Source organism: Xenopus laevis, chromosome 5S (genome assembly GCF_017654675.1).
Source record: "Xenopus laevis strain J_2021 chromosome 5S, Xenopus_laevis_v10.1, whole genome shotgun sequence".
NCBI classification, from domain to species: Eukaryota; Metazoa; Chordata; class Amphibia; order Anura; family Pipidae; genus Xenopus; species Xenopus laevis.
Genome location: NC_054380.1, coordinates 46,972,251 through 46,995,578, shown reverse-complemented (window position 1 = coordinate 46,995,578; position 23,328 = coordinate 46,972,251). Strand labels below are relative to the sequence as shown.

The window sequence follows — 23,328 nt, the reverse complement described above, 5'->3', positions numbered from 1 at the left end:
TAAGGTTAGGTTATGATTTTCTGCCTACAATCCTGCCAGATGTTGGGTATTCCGTCGGTACCTGCGGATACTCGACCTGATGCAGGACTCTACATTAGGCCGATAAGCATAACAAACATTCCTGGACAGTCCTGGAACTGCCAGTCTTTGAATCAAAACCCACCCAATTTCTGGCTAAGAAACAACAGTACCAGCTTACCTTATATTCCTGCCCAGTGCTGCCAGGGCCGGATTTGCCCTGAGGGCGCTCAGAGGCCAGCGTCCTCCATCGCCCCTTAATTGATGCCGCCCTAGGCCCGTGCCTATGCAGCCTTGCCGCAAATCTGGGCCTGAGTGCTGCAGTTTCCTTAAACAAGCAACGATCTGAGGTACTTCTGTAGGAACCTTCTTCATTCTTTGATGTAGTAGGTTGAAAAAACTGGCTTCTGCATTAAGTTCGGAAGGAGCTTTTTCTATGGTGCTCCTACAAAAGTACCCCAGGCTGATGCCGTTTTCAGCCAACAGGAGAACCCCACAAGGGTATCAGGTAAGTGATTATTACCACTGGAAGGATGCCTAAAATTTTATATTGCAGTGATTCTAACTTTACTTCTCTTGCCATAACCAGACTGTTCTAATAGAATTTTTGGCATACTGTGTTTGCCTTTACTAGTTACTTACTAGCTTTGGTAAGCTTTTCATGACTGCTAATGCATGCACCAAAACATTGACCCGAGGAAACAATATGTGTAACTACAAGGCAGATAGGGAGGATCAAACCATCCTGTGTATCACTGCCCTTAAAACCCCTCAAATTTTTGATCCAGCATTCAAGTTTGCAGCTGAGTCTTTAGGCTCTCACAGTAGATGTTAGATTTCTGTAATACAATGAGGCTCACTGGATTACAGAAACCTAACATCTACTGTGAGAGCCTACAGACTCAAATGCAAACATAAATGCTGGTTTTATGTTTGTTTTTGACCCGAACAGTTCTGTTTTTGTAAGGCCTGATTGGGTCTGAACTTTCTGTTCTCTCTTTAGCCTTTTGGAACCCGAACAATAATCTGGCCAATACAGGAAAAATTTGCATGAAAACATTGCGAAAACTGGATAGAAATCCAGCCAGTTGCCCACCTCTGATGTCATCATGGCTGTTCCTACATCACTGCCCCACCTCCAATGCTGTCTGCCCTGTCCCCCGTGTTCGAGCTTCAGCAAAGGTGGCAACTCTACAGTGAGCTGATATTGTGCATTACCTGAATATAAAGTGTGCTAGATGTCAAGTACACATGATATAACATTAATCACAATTAAAATGTTTTGTAGAGAAATAATATGTTATTATAATAATATTGATATTCCTATCCTTATTTTATTTATGCACGAGGTAAATATAGGAATTAGATGTTTTATTCAAGCTCTGTTCTTAGCTAGGAAATCTCCACTAGTTGATAAAACTGGGCAATGTAAGAAATAAACAAACAAGTGGGAAAAACCTGAATAACTGGTTTGCTGAATAAGAATTAATCGTATCTGTTGGTATAGATATGTAACTTAACTCATAAATACACATAATATAAGATGTTACATGTAAGCACAATTATGTTATTAGCAAATGGCCAACAGGGAAAAAACCAAGATGTTTGTATATGTGGCAACGGAAAATGTTTATTTGTACAATGTGACACCAAAAGAAAACTTGACCAACCTGAAAAACTTACTTTACCGGCCTGGCCGGTAAAAATGATGGCTGAACCCAATGAAAAAAGGAAGGCCAGTTAAGGTGGCAACCCTATTTACTAAGAGTGTGAAGCACAAAATATATGGACGATTTCAGCTTTTTTTTTAAACACAATGCAACAGCATTTTGCATCACATTCTGAAGGAACAAAGATTTGCAAGATTTTTAAAGTGAACACATAAACTGGTTATTTTTGTGCCTGCCAAGTAGGAGGCATGCCCTCACTAACATGCCCTTTAATTCAGTGGTAAATTGGTGTCTGGGTTATTGTCAAAACCAGGGTAAGTATTTTCCTGTGACAAAAATCTATAAAATAAAGAGCCTTCCAAACTGTTAGTGACGGCTAATTGATATTTCGAAAGTGAGTAAACAAAAATTCAATATGTGTTTGCCAATAGTTAAAATGGCGACTTTGCACTAAAATCGCATGAAAATGACAATGAGAATGTGACAGGCGCGCATGCCGATAGTAAAGCCACAGCTAGACGATTCAGCTGTAATCTGGCTGCCCGGGGCGGACGTCCTGTTCTGGGAGGGCACAAACTTCGGAAAGTAGGACATTCTCTCTACAGTTTCTAGCTATCTGATCTGGAAGTGCAGTACATGGGAAGGAGGTGCTGTTATAAGTGAGTTAATTAGTATAAGGTGATATTTCAATACAGAGCGAGCCCTGTTAGAGCAGCAGTTCGAGGAGACATCATGGATAAATTACGCAGAGTCCTAAACGGCCATGAGGATGAAGAGCAGGGTCTGACAACTCAGGTACTATGCTCAACAACTGGTACTGCTGCCCCCTGTGTGCCCGAGGCTGGTGCCATGTTGTATGTGCCGCACAATTGCAGTCAAAGTAACTCCTCGGTTTAAATTAAATATTTGCCCTGTAGCACATTTAGTTGAGAAGTAAACTACAGATAAATCATGTATGGATCATGACTAGAACTTTATACTTTTACATCGTGCACTACATATTCTAAATCTCATTGTGTGCCTTCATTTTCTGTAGTTCTGTTAGTAATTACCATTGTAATCAGAATACTTTAGCTAAAGGCTACAGCGGGTCCCCACTCTATACACAATACAGGCTTTGTTTGGAACACTGATGCAGTCATGGGTCCTGCTGTATATATACACATGACATATTATACACAAAAGCCATGAATATTGTAAATTATATCCTTATAAACAGTGAGTTCTGATGTCATCAGTTATAAACGGTGAGTTCTGATGTCATTTCTGTCACATGACTCACTGAAACGTGTGTATTATTATAAATAAACTTCCCCCAGTTGCAAAATATGAGGATATTACAAGTTACCTCTGAGTTCCATGACCTGTATAAAAGCACATGAAACCCCTCGGTAACTTATAATATCCTTATATTTTACAAGAGGGGGTAATTTATTCACTAAATAAATGTCAAAGATATTGCCTAAATGAGAGCCTTTAAAACCAATTCTCATTTTCAGTCACAGGTCATTTTAAAATAACATTTGAAACCAATAGATAGTTCAGAGATATTGACAAAAGCTTGTGAAGAGTCTCATTCATCCAGGTCAATATAATAAGAAATAAGTCTGATCAACTGGACATGCTGTCCAGTCGGATGCCTCGTAAAACGTCAAGAAAAACAAAGAAAATCTAGTTGATTTGACTTATTTTTACAGATATTGACATCATTTGTTTATTGAGTTGTATATATGGTTGCCACCTTGCCAGTACAAATGATGCTTGATGCCAATGTTATCACTAGAGAAAAAATAGGAAAATATAGGAAAGCAAGTATTTCTTCCAGAAAAGGTGGCAACGCTAGTTGTATGTTCATGTCCTGTTTATACCTGTAAATATGACCACGCTTCCAATCCACTAAAATATTAGTTTAGACCGTTAATCATAGGTGCAGATATAAGACAGGTCTTTACATATAGTAAGGCAGTGTGCAAAAAATGTGAAATTTATGGAGTGCCAAATGCTGTGGATACTGTTCTTTGCACCTTTTGCTAATTTTTTGGAAAACTTCCGGATAAGTACTTCCCATATTCCACTGTACATTAAAGGGGTTGTTCACCTTCCAAACACTTTTTTCAATTCAGTTGTTTTTAGATTGATCCCCAGAAATAAAGATTTTTTTCAATTACGTTACATTATTTATTTTTTACTGTTTTTCCAAAATCTAAGTTTAAAGTTGAATGTTCCTGTCTCTGGTGTTTTTTTCTGGCAGCTCAGTAATTCAGGTGCAGACTGTTATAATTTTGCAACATTTAGTTGATACATTTCTCAGCAGCATCTCTGGAGTATTAGCAACAATTGTATCAATTGTAACAGCTGCCTATATTGAAACCCAGAGACTCTGCTCAGCAGGGACAAACAAGAAATATATCAACTAAATGTATCCATTTAGAACAGTTTACAGGGTCTGCAAACCCCCCTCCCAGAGCTGCTTCAGAAGGTGAAAAATTTAATTTTACACCTCAATATTAGAAAAACCATCACACATAGAAAATAGAAAGTCATTGGAAAAAGTCGTTATTTCTGGTGATCTTTCTGAAAACAACTAGTTGTTTGAAGGTGAACAACCCCTTTAATGCCGAAAGTCAGGTGAGCTGACTTTCAAGTTCTACTTTGTATGGATTGTGCAAAAGCTTTAGGCATGGGTATACCCTTGTTTTATTTAGAAAGAAAAGCAGTACATATTACTGTTCTTAAAATGAAAGTGGGGAAATGGTAGGTTGCTGTAAAATTTACTTTTAGGGATATTCAGAGACAATTTGCACTTTATTTTTTTGTGTTTTTTGTAATTATTATTTTTGTTCCACTTTAGATTTTTATCAGATGTCTGGTTTCTAGGGTCCAGTTTACCCTATGAAGCAGTCAGTGGTTTAAAGGAGAAGCAAACCCTAAAGTTAAAAAACCCCTACGCCCCTACCCTACATAGACCCCTCTCCCTCCCCCCCCAGCCTAGCTGCTACTCCGGGCAGATGCCCCTAAGTCTTTACTTACTCCTCGGTGCAGATTCTGTCCAGTGGAGTTCATAGGCTCCATCAGTTTGAGTTCAGCGCATGTGCAGTTGTTGCGAAAACAGAAAATTGCTCCAACTGCGCATGTGCCGATACAGCGTTCCCGAAGATTACAGATAAGAAGAAGATGGCGTCCGTGAACTCCGGTGGACAGAATCTGCATGGAGAGGTAAGTAAAGACTTAGGGGCATTTGCCAAGGGTAGGAGCTAGGCTGGGGGGGGAGGGGGTCTATGTAGGGTAGGGTTTTTTTAACTTTAGAGTTTGCTTCTCCTTTAAATGCAGGGACAATGAAGCAGCTTGAGAAACTCGCCTCAGGCAGCAGCACCCCACTGGTTACCAGGGGAGGCATAATGCCACTCCTGTAACTTTAAGAGCCGTTATTCAAAAGGAAATTCAGCTCTTCTAGTGCAGAGAAAGCCAAAGTAGCAACAATGAGCTATTTTTGTCTTATTTAGTGGAAATTAGTGAGGGGCGAATTTGACCGTGTCAATTTTGACACAGACTTTAAAGTCAATGGGCGTACGAATAATGTTGAAGCGTGTAACGGTTTTGAAGTGGGCAACTTTTCCTACGTGCGTCCAAAATTTTTTGACGCTGGCGAACTTCCGCTGGCAGTTATATTTGCGCCAGTTTGCAAAATTATTTGCCGGCGGCAAAACACAGCAATTCGCACCTGCCACATTTATTCGCCCATCACTCGTGGAAATGTGTAGGATGTACAGTAATATTTGTAATACTAAAAAACATATACTAATTAATAATTTGTTTGTGGAACTTGATTTTCTTTAGTGAATTTGTGCTTTTATTGTTTTGCAATGCTTAGCAAAGGATATATAAACTGCTACAGAAAAGGTACAGTACAAATTTCGTTGTTAAGAAATGGTTAACAGTTTTGTTTTTTTCCATTCTAAATCAGGTTTGCACCTAATCCATATTTTAAATAAATAAACAAACTTTAATGCCATGTTATAAAAGGTTCGCTGGCATTCTAAAGCCTATGGGATAGAATTGGCATGACAAAGAGAGTGTAACAGAAGATGAGAACAATTGGCCAGTCTTGTTTACACAGTCCATATGAAGTCTGCCAACCTTCTGAATATAGTGAAGATTTGTTGAACTGCCTTGCGATGCTCATTCAGAAACTATGTACAAATTAGCTTTTCATGTGAGGCCTGGATTCTGTGCATTCCTTTTCCAAAGTGATTTCTTGTAGTTATCTGAATACATTTTTTGACCCTTTAATTAATTAATTAATTAATTAATTAATTGCCATATTCATCTATGTGCAGTTTTGTTTTGCATGCCCTGTACAAGAAGTTGCAGTTTATGTGCTTAGTAAAACATGTTTGTTCTTTTCAAAAGGTTTTGGATTCTTCTTCCCTAAGTTTTGGCACACGAGTAAAGTGGTTTGCAATATGCTTCGTTTTTGGAATAGCATGCTCTATTCTTGTGAGTATATTTTTACACTTCTCTGAAACTGTGCTAAAGCTTACCTGCCCAGAGCTCAAATAAAGAGTATTAAATATAATTAATGAAATATGCAAATTGCATTGTTTCTTGCGAAAGTAGTATATCTGTCATATTGATAGATACAGTTGTGTTCAGAATAATAGAAGTGTGTTTAAAAAAGTGAATAAAGCTCAAAATCCTTATAATGGCTTTTATTTCTACACATGGAAATGCACTGGTAACACTGCACATTCCATTCCAAATCAAAATATGAAGAAACTTATCAGATTTGTGTTATTCCTTTACAGAAAGTGAAGAAAGGGGAATATTGGGCTGTTCCAAAAAAATAGCAGTCTGCATTCTTCTACAAACTTAAACATTTACTGTATAAACTGAAAAATCTTTCAAGATTTTGCTTTCCTTTGAATCACTGAACTAATATTTAGTTGTATAACTAGGGATGGCTGAATTTGGCCCGTTTCACCAAAAATTTGCCGGCGGCAAAACTTCGTTGACGCCCATCAAAGTCCATCAAAAAAAAGTCTATGGGCGTCATTTCTGCAGCGAAACAAGGCTAAAAAGATTCGTCCATCCCTATGTATAACCACTGTTTCTGAGAACTGCTGCACATCTGTGATGCTGTTACGAATTAAATGCCCATGTGTGGGGGCTCCCGACTGGTCCTCCCGATCAATATCTGGCCGATTTTTGGCCAAGTTTGAAATTTTTTACGATCCAGGACCGCACCGGCTATTTCATGCAATCCTGTGACCCATCGGAGCCCATTCGTAGAATTGTAATCCGATCGTTTGGCCCCAGGGCCGAATGTTCGGATTCATCTGATATCGCCCAGCCGTTAGTGGGCATATCGGGTTAAGATCCGCTCATTTGGCGAACTTGCCAAATGAGCGGATCATATAGTGTATGGCCACCTTAAAGCAGGGGTTAAGGACAAGTCTGCAACGGGCTAATCAGCAGTAGTGGGAAGTTATTTATACTTCACACGCATGCTGACTCGTTGCCAGTAAGTACAATTGGTTTTCAGTGAGCAAATTGTTACTTGTGAACTCCTCCGTGCTAATCACAACATTTTATGAATTCCTGTGTTTGACCCGGCTAATTTTGACTTCCCTTGTGTAATTTCCCTTGGATTGACGCTTAGTTGGCTGACTCGTGTGTTTGACTCCGGCCCGGACCTGACCTTATCTCCCTGTTCCCTATCGGCAACTAGCAGCTGCCTCCGGTAACTTTCCGTGCGTGTGCTCAGTTCCTGCTGCTGCTCCCTCCCTTAACCACTCTTGCAGGTTCTCCCCTCTGCTGCCTTAGTTCCAGCAGCCGACCCGAGGAGTTTGACTGCGCTCCAGTGCAGGGTCAGCGCAACTGGGTTCCCCTTCAAGGAATAGAAACAGTTGCATGGAGTCCACCAACTTATCGTACCTGTTACATTCCACAATTCTTCTGCATTTTTATGGTTTTGCCTCAGAAATAGCATTTTTGATGTCACCCCACAAGTTTTCTATTGGATTAAGGTCTGGGGATTGAGCTGGCCACTCCATAACATCAATCTTGTTGGTCTGGAACCAAGATGTTGTTCATTTACTGGTGTGTTTGGGGTTGTTGTCTTGTTGAAACACCAATTTCTAGGGCATTTCCTCTTTGGCATAAAGCAACTGACCTCTTCAAGTATTTTGATGTATTGAAACTGATCCAGGATCCCTGGTATGCGATAAGTAGGCCCAACATCCTAGTATGAGCAACATCCCCATTATCATAATGCTTGTACCACCATGCTTTACTGTCTTCACAGTGTACCGTGGCTTGAATTCATCATTTTGCAGTCTTCTGACTTCTGCCAGCGGCCCCATAGACTCAAAAAGAGCAATCTTGCTTTTATCAATTCACAAAATGTTGCTCTGTTTCTCTTTAGGCCAGATGTGTTCTTGGGCAAATTGTAACCTCTTTTGCTCGTCTTTTTTTCAACAATGGGACTTTGCGGAGCTTCTTGTCGATAGCTTGGCTTCACATAGGTGTCTTCTAATTGTAATAGTACTCAGATAATGTTACACCTTCTTTAATCTCACTGGAGTAGTGATGTGCAGGTCGAATTTCCTCTGTACAAATATAATTTCTACCAAAAACCGTGATTGATCAGGTAAGTGATGTCTGCTATTATTCTGAACACAACTGTATATTAAAATATATTTATAAAGAGCTAACATATATAGCAGATAAGTACGATCAATGGGTTTATACATTGAACATACAGTTTTGCACAGAAAGAACAACAAGAGGTAAATAACTTACAATGTAAAATTTTACATTTTTGTTTGTTTTTTTTAAATGCAGGGAACTGCATTACTGTTTATACCTGCAGCTGGAAAAAAACTTTTTGCAGTATTCTACACTCTAGGAAATATTGCTGCTCTTGCTAGGTAAGTATATCTTTAGCAGTGTCATGAATTAAGGAACAGGTAATCAAAAAAATATTTTTTTTGATGGCACACACTGTAATACAGTAACCAATCTCAGTACTTCTTCAACAGTTTCACTAGTGGCCAGGAACATCTACAAAGTTCACTAGTTTTCTAGTAAATTTGCAAATTACCCTAAATATAACTAGTTGTTCCTATAAATGTTTTTTTGTGAAGCTAAACTTTAAGCTGTTATAACAAAATACAATAGAAGCCCCATTTTAAATTTTTCAGGGGACCAGAAAAGAATTGTGTACAATCCAGAAATATATAAAACCAATACCAATACATAAAAAATGTATTATGTATAATAAGCTGGTATGACCACAAAAAAACCTTGTAAAATGCTGGCAAACTTAAAATCAGCGTATGTAAAAATTGAGGTTTTACTGAAGTCTTAATCAAGTACAAGAGTAGGAACAGAGGAACATCTCACATCTGCAGACATTTTTCACACGTACTTGTTATATCTACCGAGTTACAAATGATATTACAAAATTATAGATACATAAAACACTCTATAGGGGGTGCAAATTATATGCATATATCACACTAGAATAAGGAGGGTGGGGGTTAAAAAATACATTTACCACTTGTACCCCTCAGCAGAATCACACAAAACAGTTCTGCCACTAAAGGGTTGAGCTGAACAATCACAAAATGTCCAGATTTCAAAAGTCCTTCCAAACTGCACACTTGATTGCAACCTCCTCAAAAAGTAGTAAATTAACCACTGATGACCTACGCATTTTGTTGGATCACGGTCCAACTTCCTCAGGGACAGATTAATTAACGAATTCGTCTAACTAACATCATTTGTCTGGCCTTGAGGAAGTTGAACCATGATTCCATGAAACACGTAGATCATCAGTGGTGGATCTGCTCCTGCAGACTTCCAGTGAGCTCTAGTTAATTAAAGGAGAACTAAACCCTAAAAATGAATACGGCTAAAAATGCCATAGTTTATATACTGAACTTATTGCACCAGTCTAAAGTTTCAGCTTCTCTATAGCATCAATGATCCAGGACTTTAAACTTGTCACAGGGGGTCACCATCTTGGAAAGTATCTGCAACACTCACCTGCTCAGTGGGCTCTGAGCAGCTGTTGAGAAGCTAATCTTAGGGGTTAGCAAATTATCAAGTAGAAAATGAGTTGGAGGTTGGACTGTGATATAAGCTGATGCTACAAGGCTGATTAATAAATTCTATTGTTAGTAATGTTGCTGCCATGTAGTAATTAACTGTATTAATTACTAATCAGCCTTATATTGTGACATTTATATTCTGTGTGTACTGTATATTGTGAGTCGGTCCCTAAGTTTAGTAACTGACAGCAGCACAGAGCATGTGCAGTGAATCAGCAGAAAAGAAGATGCGGAGCTACAGGGGCATTTTTGTTATATAATATTATTCACCACAATTTTTAACTTTTTGTTTTCTCCAGCACGTGTTTTCTAATGGGACCATTGAAGCAACTGAAAAAGATGTTTGCACCAACAAGACTGATTGCCACTATAGTCATGCTGGTTAGTATATTAAATGAATGCATTCACTCTATTTTTATAATGAAAGTGAACCTATTACCTCAATTTCTAATATTCAAATATAAAAAAAATGAATATACCAATAGCCTCCACTAGAAGACACACCTACCCTAATTGCCTTACATGTCCTAAATGTCATGTAGTAAACTTTAACCAAAGTGATTTAATCTGAGCATGTATGGGCAGCTTTACACATTTCCATGAAACCTTTCTTGTTTTCATAACCAAGAAGTGCTCCCTCTCCTGCTGGCCACAAGGTGAAGGGGGTTGAAGAAATAGCAGAAATATTTCTGTATCACTAAACTACAACTATAAAGTCATCCACATTGCTACAAAAGATGATGAAAAAAACAAAACACACAAAAGTAAAACCACAATATACATGCAAAATAAAGTGTAAATCCCTCCCATCTTAAAAACAAACAAACAAAAAAAAGGCTATTGAGGTTTTTTCAGGTTTGGTAAAAGGATGTCCCTTTTTAATCATTAATGCACACTATTGCTAGACAGTTGAATACTTCATATGCTTGGGGTTTAAGTGCACTTTTTGGGTTTACTGTGCTCTAGATAGATGAGTTATGCATCCCTACTCCATAGTAAGGTTGCCATACTATTCAAACATTCAGTATAGTTGAACTGCAAGATGTGCTGATGGTGGGGGATTGCCGGAAAGATTATGCTAATGCTGGCTCAAGCCACTACACCTGACTGCCGTGTGACATTACTGGGAAGATAAGCGTAAGGAATGACATTGTATCCAGCAGTGATTGTTAAACAACTGCTTCCAGGAATAGACTATTGTCACTGGGTCTTATAAGGTCACTTGATGTGTGTTTGGTGTTGTGCAATCATGTGCAAGACCCAATAAAATGTACAGACAGCTATGGGTCTTTTAGCCATATTTGTCTTTTGGTTTACTGTACCCAGGCATATTAGATATGACTGTGCTCTGAAAATATGCATTGCATGTATTTGAGTGTAGTTGTCCCAAAATAATTGTGACACATATAAGGCTTTAATATAGGCCTATTGTGAAAGCAAACAGGCCAGATCATGCATTGATAAGCAATCTTCGTAACCCAAGCCTGGTGATGCTCCCTAACTTGCAGATCTGAATGACATGATGCAAATTAGGGGGCAGGAGGGGAAACATCAGTGTGCCTTCCACCAGTCCACCCCTTAGGGCAGAGACACAGGGCTACTAGTAGCAGCTACTCACAGCTACAAAAATAGATAATGATGATAATTTACTGATAACTGTCTGTATTTTAGCAGAGGCAATTCTCAGCATTGTCTATGACAGGGTATTTTCTGGTGTTTTTTAGCTGTAACTGCTACTGGTAGCTCTGTGTCTCTTCACCCTTAGCAATACAGCAATGCCAAATGCAGGAAGTTGTACATGCTAAGAGCAATAGACCCTTGTGCTCTTTTCTTTTTGTGCTAAAGTTATAAATGTACAAAACAATAGCAATTTGTACCTGTTTTTGCACATTGTCTTACTGTTTATAAATGACTCCTTATATGACATTTAATTTAGTTATATGACTGACTTGACTATCCCAAATTATAATTTTGTTTGCTTTACAGCTTTGTCTTATTGGTACATTGTGTGCTGTATTTTGGGTGAGTGAATTTTTATTTTTAATTAATTTTTTTATTTTTAATATGCCTAATTTGCCTGTAATAACAATCTGTGATCCAATGCAACCAAATACTTTATTGCGAGCAATGTCACCACAACATTCCCATTTACTGTAAATTAAATTAGTGTTCATGCTTGTATGTATATATATCACCAGGGCCGGGCCATGCTGACAGTGTGCCATAGTGCACATAAGCACGATCAGGACTGCGCACATGCGTGAGTGTGAACGTGCAATAAGAAGACACAGGCAGAGTAATGAAGCAGGGGATGGGCAGGGGAGGAAGTGGTGAGTGACGGAGAGAGGGAAGAGTGCTAGGGGGAGAAGAAGGGAGAGGAGGGGGCGAGAGCAGCAGGGGAGTGAGCAACCTGGACTAGATGTAGGCAGAAACTTTCGAAAAGGTACCTGCCCAGTACCCCCACATCTTTGCACCCTAGGCAGGTGCCTCTTCTGCCTACCCCTAGTTCTGACCCTGTATATCACTTAATTGTAATGAGACAACAGGAAAAAAGTTGTTTGGTCTTATGCAGCACCCATTCTCCTGATTGGGTTACTAGAACAAGTGCCATGTATTCTTTTACCTCCATATGTTAAAATTGAGTAGCAAAGCTTTGTCTGATGTTAGCTCAAAATTTGGGTAGAAGGGGAAGGTGCCACATGTGGTAAAAGGTGAGCCAAAGACAATTAGAACAGATATCTGCCAGATTTCATGCTCCCAACTCACCTATAGGGAATTCTAATAAAAAGTGTCTCAGTGGCTAGCACCGCTGTTGTGAAGTGCTGGGCTCCTGAGTTCTCCTTATAACAAGGGCACTCCCTGCAATAAGTTTTTATGTTCTCTTTGTGTCCATGGATTTACCCCATGTGTTTTCTCCTTCGTTCCAAAGATATACAGGCAATTTAAATTGCTCCCAATGACATTAGGCCTAGAAAACCTCAGGCCTCGGCCAAGCAGGCCGGCACCCAAGGTAACCCTGTAGGTAGGGTTGCTACCTTTACTAAAAAATATTACTGGGGGGCGGTCCGTGATGCAAAGGGGCGGAGCTACGTGGTGTGCTGCAAAAGCGGCGAAGCAACATCACGGAGACGTCCACAGCGCTGGAAAAAAGGGGGCAGGCCAGGGGCTTTTTTTAAAGGGTATTACAAATTACCAGCAACTGCATTGCTTGGCATCCCCGCTATGTTGTGCATGTGCCTCTTCTGAAAAATTTTCCTTTGCACATATATGATACAACCTTTGTAAACCTACAAAAGTATCTACCTCTAATGTTCACTCTTTTTTTAGGGAAAGGTAATCTTTTGTGCACAGTTTTTCATTCTTTTGCCATATTTAAAAACTATTTGTGCAGAGAAGTGGATGAGGTAAAGGGGTTGTTCACCTTTGAGATAACTGTTAGTATGATGTAGAGAGTGGTTCTGAGACAATTTGCAATTGGTTTTCATTTTTTATTATTGAAGGTTTTTGAGTTATTTCGCTTTTTATTCAGCAGCTCTTCAATTTGCATCGTAACCAATCTGGGTCCAAAATACCCTTGCAACGATGCATTGATTTGAATAAGAGACTGGAATATGAATAGGAGAGGCCTGAGTAATAAAAATTAACAATAACAATACATTTGTATTGATGGCTGATTTAGTTAATGCCTTTAAGAATGGGTTGGATGATTTTTTGGACAGACATAATATCAAAGGCTATTGTGATACTAAGCTCTATAGTTAGTATGGGTATATAGAATTTAATTAAAAGTAGGGAGGAGTGTGTGTATGGATGCTTTGTTTTCATTTGGAGGGGTTGAACTTGATGGACTTTGTCTTTTTTCAACCCAATTTAACTATGTAACTATGTAGCGTTACAGAGCATTTAAACTATAAATCTACAGAAAATAAATAATGAAACCAAATGAAAAGTTGCTTAGAATTGGCTGTTCTATAACATAATAAATGTTACATTAAAGGTGAACCACCCTTTAATACAAAATTATATGTGATATGCAAATGGAGCTGGGAAGGAAAGGCATGCACAGTAGCACTTCAAGCCTGAACTTCCTTCTTTGTCTTCCTGCACACAGGCGCAGGGAGAGAGAATGTTTCTGTGTGGGTGATACACTTCTCACTAGTATGTATCATGAGAACAGATTATTTTATGAAATTATATTTTAGAATAATGATTTTAGTGACACAGGATGTTTATATTTGGACTCTTGTCCAAAGATGAACTTCCCCTTTAAATCCAAAGGTAGTAGTACACTTAAAACTGACTAAGCCTGACTGTTTGTTTGTTGTTTTTTTTCTTTTAGTGGCATAAGAATGGCCTGGCAATTATATTTTGTGTTTTACAGTTCTTTGCAATGACATGGTAAGTGCTGAAAGAGGAACTATATGTTCTCTATATCTCTCTAAGATATAAATTATATCATTTTATCATGAGCCAACGTTTTGCAATGTTCCACTAACATCTGATAGCAATGAGCAAATAAGAAAGAAGTGCTGTCATACAACAATTTGCTGGCTGATTTAACCAGCCATTGGTTTATGTGTGTGCAGCTTTTACAAGTTGGGGGTTTACAAGTTGTAAGGTTTCACATTCGTGTGTCTTTCAAAAGCAGCTCTCTGCTTCTTTGCTGCCAACTCTGTAAACTGTTATAAATTGATACATAAAGGTGGCCATACACGGTCAGATTTAAGCTGCCAATTCGAGTCCTTTAGACCGATTCAGCAGCTTATCTGCCTGTGTATGGGGCCCCTCCGACAAGCCTCAGCGATCGATTTCTGGCCAAGAATCGTCCAGATCTAGATTGTGCAGAATTGATATTCTGACATTTTGATCGAGGACCGTATGAGCTCATTGATGTGGTCCTTGCTCCAACTTTTCATATCATATCTTTTCATATAGGGCCAAGCAGTCACATTACCACAATATTGCCCATCCAAGGTGGGCCTGTCAGGGGTAAGTTTCGCTTGTTTGGCGACTTAGCAAAACGAGTGAATTTTACAGTGTATGGCCACCTTTATTTTAGTTGATACTTCTATTTACCACAATATTGTTCACCCAAGGTTGGCCTGTCAGGGGTAAGATTTGCTTGTTTGGCGACTAAGCAAAAACAAATAAATTTTACAGTGTATGGCCACCTTTATTTTTGTTGATACTTCAATTTACCCTGTTGAGCTGAATCTCTGGGTTTCATTAAAGGCAGCTGTTATAAAGAATACAATAGTTGCCGATACTTCATAGATGCTGCAGAGAAATATATCAAGTAAATGTAGCAAATTATAACCGTTCAGAATTTGTACCTTGAGCTGCCACACTGAAACAACAGAGACAGCAACATTAAACTTAAATGGTTTTAAAAGATGATAAGTAACTGATAAAAGTCTTTATTTCTGGTGTACCTGAAAACAACTGAACTAAAAAAGTCTTTGGAAGGTGAACAATCCCTTGGGTATGTTTATAGAGATCTGCTATGTTAATGTGAATAGTTTTGCTTTCTGCAAACAGCAGAGGTTTAGATTTCCTGTGTCACAAGTTATTTGCTTGTGACTGATTGGCATCTGTCTGGGGCCTAGAGAGAAGCTGTGGCACTTGTATGCTGTCTACTGAAGCATCATAAACAAACATACACAGTGCATTACATAGTTAGATGGGTTTGAAAAAAGACCAAAGTCCATCAAGTTCAACCCCTCCAAATGAAACCCAGCATCCATACATACACACACTCCCACTGACCCCTCCATTCATTCACATAAACTATATATATAAACATATCTATACTAACTATATATTTTGTTATCACAATAGCCTTGGATATTATGCTTGTCCTAGAAATCATCCAAGCCACTCTTAAAGGAATTGTTCAGTGTAAAAATAAAAACTGGGCAAATAGATAGGCTGTGCAAAATAAAAACTGTTTCTAAGATAGTTAGTTAGCCAACGATGTAATGTATAAAGGCTGGAGTGACTGGATTTCTAATATAATAGCCAGAACACTACTTCCTGCTTTGCAGCTCTCTTGGTTTACTCTGACTGGTTATCAGGCAGTAAACAATAAGAGACTTGAGGGGGGCTACATGGGTCATAACTGTTGTTTTTGAATCTGAGCTGAATGCTGAGGATCAATTGCAAACTCACTGAACAGATATGTACTATGTGGCCCCCCTTCAAGTCGCTGACTAGCTCAGGATTATAGAGCTGAAAAGCAGGAAGTAGTGTTCTGGCTATTATGCTAGACATGCAGTTACTCCAGCCCTTATACATTACATTTTTGGCTAACTAACTATATTAGAAACATTTGTTATTTTGCACATCCTATCTATTTACACAGTTTTTATTTTCACACTGAACTGTTCTTTTAAAGGCATTAACGCTTCAAATGAAAGTTCTTTTCCTGTAGACTGAAGGGGTGGCCTCTGGTGCAGTGATCCTTTTTATGGGTAAAAGGTCCCCTGCTATTTGTCTATAATGTCCTATAATGTATTTGTAAAGTGTAATCATGTCCCTAGCCTATACTTCAGGTGAGGCCTTACCTGGGACCTATAAAGAGGCATTATTATGTTTACATCCTTTGAATTAATGCCCTTTTTTGTGCAAGACAGAACTTTATTTGCTTTATTGGCCACAGAATGACATTTCCTGGACTAAGATAACTTGTTATCTACAAACAACCCTATATCCTTCTCAGTTAAGGAAACTCCCAACACACTGCCATTTAGTGTATAACTTGCATTTATATTATTTTTGCCAAAGTGCATAACCTTGCATTTATCAACATTGAATCTCATTTTCCAGTTTGCTGCCCAGTTTTCCAATTTAGTCAAATCACTCTGCAAAGTGTCAGTATCCTGCATGGAACCTGTAGTTCTGCAAAAATAGTAACAGTAGTACTTTCAATGCCCACCACCAGGTCATTAATAAACAAGTTGAAAAGCAAAGGACCTAGTACATATGGAGTGGAGTACCCTGCGGTACTCCACTAAATGGAAGAAAATCTTCCATTTACCACCACTCTTTGTAATTTATCTTTTAGCCAGCTCTCTATCTAGGTACAAATACTATGTTTCAGGCCAATATTCCTTAATTTAACCAGTAACCTTCTGTGTAGCACTGATCAAATGCTTTAGCAAAGTCCAAGTAGATCACATCCACTGCCTTCCCATACTCGATGTCCCTGCTCATCTTCTCATATAAGGAAATTAAATTAGTCTGGCAAAAATCTATTACACAGAAACCATACTGGCACAAACTCATAGTATTATGATTTCCAATGAAGTCCAGTATCTTATCCCTTAATACCCCTTCGAAACTCTTTCCTACCACTGAAGTCAGACTAACCGGCCTATAGTTTTGAGGCTGAGATTGGGATCCTTTTTGATTGGGGCATCACAGTCTCTCAGCACCATGCCAGACCTCAATGAGTCCTGAAAAATTAAGTAAAGAGGTTTGGCTAAGCTCTAAAAGTACCCTGGTATGAATACCATCCATCCCTAGAGCTAAAAAGTGATCTAACTTAAAAAGGGAATGGAGGATAAGAAGACCTGCCATACACTTTGTTTATTTACTATATATTGTTATACAGATATGCTACATAAAGGTGTATAATGAAAACTGTATAAAATATGTCCTATCTTCATTAGTTCAGTAAGGGAGCACAATGAGATTGGTGGATTCTTTCCCAGAAAATGGTTTTCCTGGCAAACAAAATAGTTTGAAGAATTCATTGGATACATTTTCAGTAGATGCAATGCAAAGCTTACATTTAACAATGCTGAGACAGGAACTGATTTAGTTGCCAGTTGAGTTATTCAATTTATGATGCAAACAGAAGACTGTACCATATAATTTTTTTTATCTATAAATTAATTAGAAATTATTTGAACAAAGGTTTTTGAATTCAGTACACATATCCCTTTTCAACTTCAGCTCAGGAGCAAATCAAACACCCTTTTATGTCTTTTACCTGTATTCGGTATCTCTGGTTTAATTGGAACCCTGGAGTACAGTACTAAGGGTGCAACCAACATTTTTACTTTACTTTTTGTTCTATGACATTAAACTGACGTTTATCCCTTAATTTGCACAAAGCTACATGCAAGACTGAAATAATTTTTCCTTTCATCGTTTTTTTTCTTTTTACAGGTATAGCATTTCATATATACCCTTTGCAAGGTGAGTTATTTCTTCACATAACACTTTATAGTTTGTTATAAATGTATATGAGCACTCACTATGTCAAATGAGAGTGGGCCCTTTTCTATGGTGGGTCCTAGAAGTCCTGTCTGGCACTGACTAGTAAAAGCTGTGTCTTGTGTGCATTCTGGGTAATGCTGCCTATGTCACTTCTCTTTTTATTTTTTCTTTATCATTATTTGTATTCATTTATGTTTTCCCCATTGTTTCCTACAGGGACGCTGTTATAAAATGTTTCACTGGCTGTCTGAATTAGGTTGAGAGACCATGGGTATTTCTGCAAAAATTCAGGGACTGATCATTCTATTGTTGATATCTGCTAAATTTACATTTTTTTTAAATTAAATTACAAAATAATGTTATTACATATATGTACATATGCTTAACAGTTTTGTACCTGCACCATTGCATTTTCCTAATCAGAGCTTCTTAAATGAATGATTTTTATTTTTTTTTAATAAGAAATGAGTACATATTTAATATGTGCTGTAATTAAGGTATTTGCACTGTGACACATTACTTTTTGTTTTTTAACAAACACCATCACTCCATGAATATAAATCTTGTATTTGTTTTTTTTCTTTGCCATGTAAATAGAGAGAGAGAGAGAGAGAAAATCTGAAATATATATATAGATATGCGTGTGTGTTTTGTGGTATATTAAAATATACTATAAAGAATAAAAAGTCCCTGGAAACAAAATGGAAAAAGATCAGGAACACAAAAAACAAAACAAAGGCAATGAGTGATGCACAGGGAAGCAGTGTAAGGGGCACAAATATTGGGTTATGGGTAAGAAGTGAGTTCACAGAGACAGGAGTAATATGAGCAGACATCTTGTTTGAAGGTGGGGAATAGGGGAAGGATCATGGTGTTGCAGACAGGAGTGGGGGATGCAAGTATATAGATACAGGCAGGCAGCAGTAGAAGAGATGATGCACACCCCAGGGAACAAGTGTGTGGGAAGGAGAGTAATCACAGAGATTGGGGAATGAGTGGGACGGGGAGAGGCCATATTTTGTAGTTCTGCCAGTTTTTCACAAGAGAATTGTTTCTTACCAGGATTGTGATCACTGAGTGTATATAACATATATATAGCTGTGGGGAGCAGGGGTGAGAGAGAGAAAAGAAATTAGTGGAGTTGGTTGAAAGAGAAGAAAGCAAGAAAGGAGAGTGGGGAGGGTAGAACTGGAAGGAAGGCGGAAAGAGGAGCAGCATTAAAGGAGAACTAAAGCTTAACTAAGAAAACAGGCTAGCATTGTTGTACATTATGTTTTGGGCTTCTGTACCAGCCCAAAGTAACCACAACCCTTTAGCAAGATCTGTGCTCCCAAAGATACCCCAATATCTCCCCATCTTTTTTTCCGCTGATTCACTGCACATGCTCTGTGCTGCTGCCACTTATTGAGCTTAGGAACTGACTCAAAATATACAGTACACATACCCCCATATGTAATTAAATAAGCTAAGTTTGTGCAGTAGCAGTAACCAATAGCAACCAATAAGATGTTTGCTTTTAAACAGGTGACCAGCAAATTCAACCTGCTTATGGGCTGCTATGGGTTACTGCTCCTGGGCAAACTTAGTGCCTTTTATTACATAACCTCCATAGAATATAAATGTTAAAATATAAGGCTGATTAGTATTAATAAAGTTAATTGCTACATGGAAGCATAGAAACCAGTGCAATTATCATCAGAATTTAATGAAATGCTTTTTAGCATCAGCTTATATCACCGGCAAGCCTCATTTTCTGCTTGATAATTTGCGACATCCCCTAAGCTTAGCTTCTTAACAGCTGCTCAGAGCCCACTGAGCATATGAGTGTCACAGATTCTTTCCAAGATGGTTACCCCTTGTGATAAAGTCCTGGGTCTTTGCTGCTATTGAGAAGCTGAAACTTTAGGCTGGTGCTATACGTTCAGTATATAAAACATGGCATTTTGAGCCATGTTTAGTTTAGTTCTCCTTTAACAAGAACAGACATCTGGGAAAGATGTATTGGGATGGGAAAGAGAAAATGAATTGTATAAAGATCATGAATACTGGAGGAGTGTGGGTGAACGAGAGAGAGTCACTGGATAAAGGGTGGAGAGGCAAGCTACAGCATGGGGATGCATGGAGCAGGAGCTTTACATTTAGTAGTTGCTAAATAATGCTTGACATTATTCTTTTTTTAAAAGCAACTGAGTAAATAAGTAACTTGCAAAGTTTATTCTCTGGTTTTTATTTTATTTTTTTATGTGTATCAAGATGGAGATTGAGAATGCCACTCAGTTAGAGGATAGAAATATTTGCTCACCCCTCCCCCATTTTCAATGTGCCTGCTGGTATGGTACCTATGGATTGGAGGATAGCTGATATCATTTCAAATTTTAAAGAGGCATTATATTCTCAACCTGGCAATTATAGGACCATACATTTAACATCTTTGTGAGCATGTTACTGAAGCTTTCTTAAGGGATCATATTTGAGATTATTTTCTGGAAAATTGTGTTCTGCGTGGCTTTATGATGGACAGATTATGCTAAACAAACTGAGTTTCTTCAATAGCAATAGCAACACTAGCATCTTTGACAGTGGAGTTGTGGTAGATGTGATATACTAGGATGTTACCAAAGCTTTTCATACAGTGGCACATATACATTTGCTTTTTATACTGAGATCTGTTGGTCTTGGTAATACTGTTTTACATGGATAGAACACTGTTTAAAGCATTGTGTACAGTAGGTGCTTGTTAATGGTACTTTCTCTACTAGGAATAGCATTCCCAATGGAGTGCCACAGGGTACAAAAACTAGGCCTATTAATTTCATCCAGGATGTGTCATTCTTGTAGGGGGAACTGGCAAACACAGAGGCTATGTGGCAGATGAGAGAGTAAATTCTTCCCCTTTATAAAACACTGATAAGGTCCCATTTAGAATATACAAAGCAGTGTTGGTTCCAGTCCTCAAAAGGCATTTTAAAGTGACCGCATACACCCCTTTTCAACATTACCAGAGTGAGTAGAGCTTGCACTGTACATACTTTTCTCCATATTGTTTTAAGAAATATCTTCTTTTTTGTCATTTCTGGAAATAATTTATTTATAGTCCGTTTCATTGTAGAACTTCCTGTCTCATCTATTCAAACAGAACCTCAAAGATGCTGATGAAACTAATTACCAATCCATGGAGTTTCCCCTGATAATGAGCTGCTCAAAGGCTGCTGCTTAGTTAAGGGTTGTTTGTTTAAAGGTAGATATGCGGTTCTGAACATATTGCTAAAATTGGTGGAAATAGCCCATAATAAGGCATATGGAAGGTCTATATTATGAATAAGACCATACAATAAACTCTCTGATGCTTTTTTAAACAGTATATCCTAGTAGAGCAGAGTGGAGCTCAATGCCCCACCTTTCAAAACTCCCATTGTGAACTCCCACCCAACCCTTATCCACCCACTTCAATGTGTATTGGTATTTTGCCCTTTCTAAAAACTTGCAGCTACTGATAAACCCTTTGGGGGGAGTGGGGCCCACCAGGTTTTATCCCAGTCTCCTGCCAAGCCAGTCTGACCCTACCTACAGGTTGTTGCAAGAGCAAGAAAGGAGGTTCCATCTCAATCCGTATCAAGTTATTTTTTAAAGTTGTGGAATTCTCTCTCTGAAAAAGTTGCGCTGTCAGATACAGTAATAGTCAACCAGGAACTGGTCCAAATGTCACCATGGAGTCTGGAAGGAACCTTTATCACCCTCCGAGGCTAACTGGAAAGACTTCAGTTTTTGCCTTCTTCTGGATAAAAGCAGTTATGCTCCCTTACACAAACACAATTTGCTTTTAAACAGTTGTTTAGAAAATGCTTCTTGCTAATTGTTTGCTATAGGTGACTAGACTGTGAGAAACATTATAACAGTTATAAAATAACCTCATGTGAAGATGAAAGTTTGTATGTCAGGTGAATGTAATTCTGACCAAAGAGCATTGAAAACAATGTCCCTATTGTTATTAATTTTATGGTGCCAGTGGTGTGCCGGAGAATATATTAATGGCCATATTTAATAAAATTAATAAAAAGAAGGGCACACTTGCAGACTTTTGATTTTACTTTTGGTTTAACCAACCTATGAAGAGGCTGAACCTACTGCATTAGTAGCATCCAAGACTGAGGCAATATACTGTGCATTGAAACTATTCCTTTGTGACTTGAAATCGGATTCCTGGACAGTGTTTTGCACAGGTTTCTCTGTATTACAGTGATACTGACACTAAACAAAATATTATTTAAAATATTAATGTACGTCAAAATTTACATATATGTCATTTTGATCATTTTTCACTGATAGGGCTGCTTTTGTAAGTAATTGTTACTTGAAGTTCCTAAACCTGACTGTTTTGCCAACCTGACTGTAACTTCTCAACATGTCAGTTGGAGTTTCAAATCTAACAGACTGCTGAAACTCAAATATGGCAGCACCCTCAGTGAGGAACATGGGGGATCAGATGGGTAATGTAAAAGCATCTTTAAATACTTTTATGACAAAATTATAAATAGCATGCAAAGACAATATTATGATAGATGTAAAAAAAAAGGTTTACTTTCTGGTGGCAGTAGCTCTTTATTATATAATTGGCGACACTTAACTTGCCCTTAAGCTCCCCTTTCTGTTCTATTTTTAAATTTAATAAAATGTCCTTAGCCATCCCTTTTGGTAGCATACCCATCCATATTTTATTTACAAGAAAATTACAACGACAATGACTTGTCTATGACCACCAGGGGGAAATAGAGGCATTTGCTTATCCTGCCAGAAAGAATGTCCAGGTAAAGATCCCCATTATGTACAACAAAAAATCGCTTTATTACGGATGAGCAAGCAAAACCCCTAATAAACCATGACTGATTTTAAGTTAGGGGGTGGGTAGAAGCAGGATAGTGTACCTATGTGCCCCCCAGCTTGCCCCACTTGCAAATAGTGGTGATATATTTACATTCTGGAGAGAAAGGAACTGCGCCTGTGGGCATATGGGAGCGTACCCTGCTCCAGCATATATACACATGAACCTTCTTGTATTTAAAATCCACTGACTTTAATATTTGTTTATTTTCAGGCCCTCCTAGCCTGTCTTGTGTGTACATGCTGCAATATTGAACTTCTGTACCTGAGCTTAGTGTTTTATTCTGACTTCTCTTGAATGTTGTCTGCCCTGTCCCATTTCAGACTTTTAGCACAAACATTACTTAAAGGAGAATGAAACCCTTAAAATGAATGTGGCTAAAAATGCCATATTTTATATATTGAACTTATTGCACCAGCCTAAA

At 38.3% G+C, this 23,328-nt stretch overlaps 1 protein-coding gene across 3 annotated transcripts; it reads left to right on the top strand.

Moving 5' to 3' along the window:
* The first annotated feature begins 2,168 nt into the window (after positions 1-2,168).
* sft2d1.S (SFT2 domain containing 1 S homeolog) lies at positions 2,169-22,082 on the top strand. 3 transcript variants are annotated; one of them, XM_018265291.2, is made up of 8 exons: positions 2,174-2,483; positions 6,099-6,185; positions 8,532-8,617; positions 10,102-10,183; positions 11,789-11,824; positions 14,142-14,200; positions 17,975-18,004; positions 18,242-22,082. In XM_018265291.2, the coding sequence occupies exons 1-8, from the start codon at positions 2,421-2,423 to the stop codon at positions 18,279-18,281; spliced, it is 483 nt and encodes a 160-aa protein (XP_018120780.1). In that variant the 5' UTR covers positions 2,174-2,420; the 3' UTR covers positions 18,282-22,082. The 3 variants fall into 3 exon arrangements, with proteins under 3 accessions (XP_041420431.1, XP_018120780.1, XP_018120781.1); XM_018265292.2 differs by lacking the exon at positions 2,174-2,483 and adding an exon at positions 4,735-4,904; XM_041564497.1 differs by lacking the exon at positions 6,099-6,185 and having other exon boundaries at positions 2,169-2,483.
* The last annotated feature ends 1,246 nt before the right edge of the window (positions 22,083-23,328 follow it).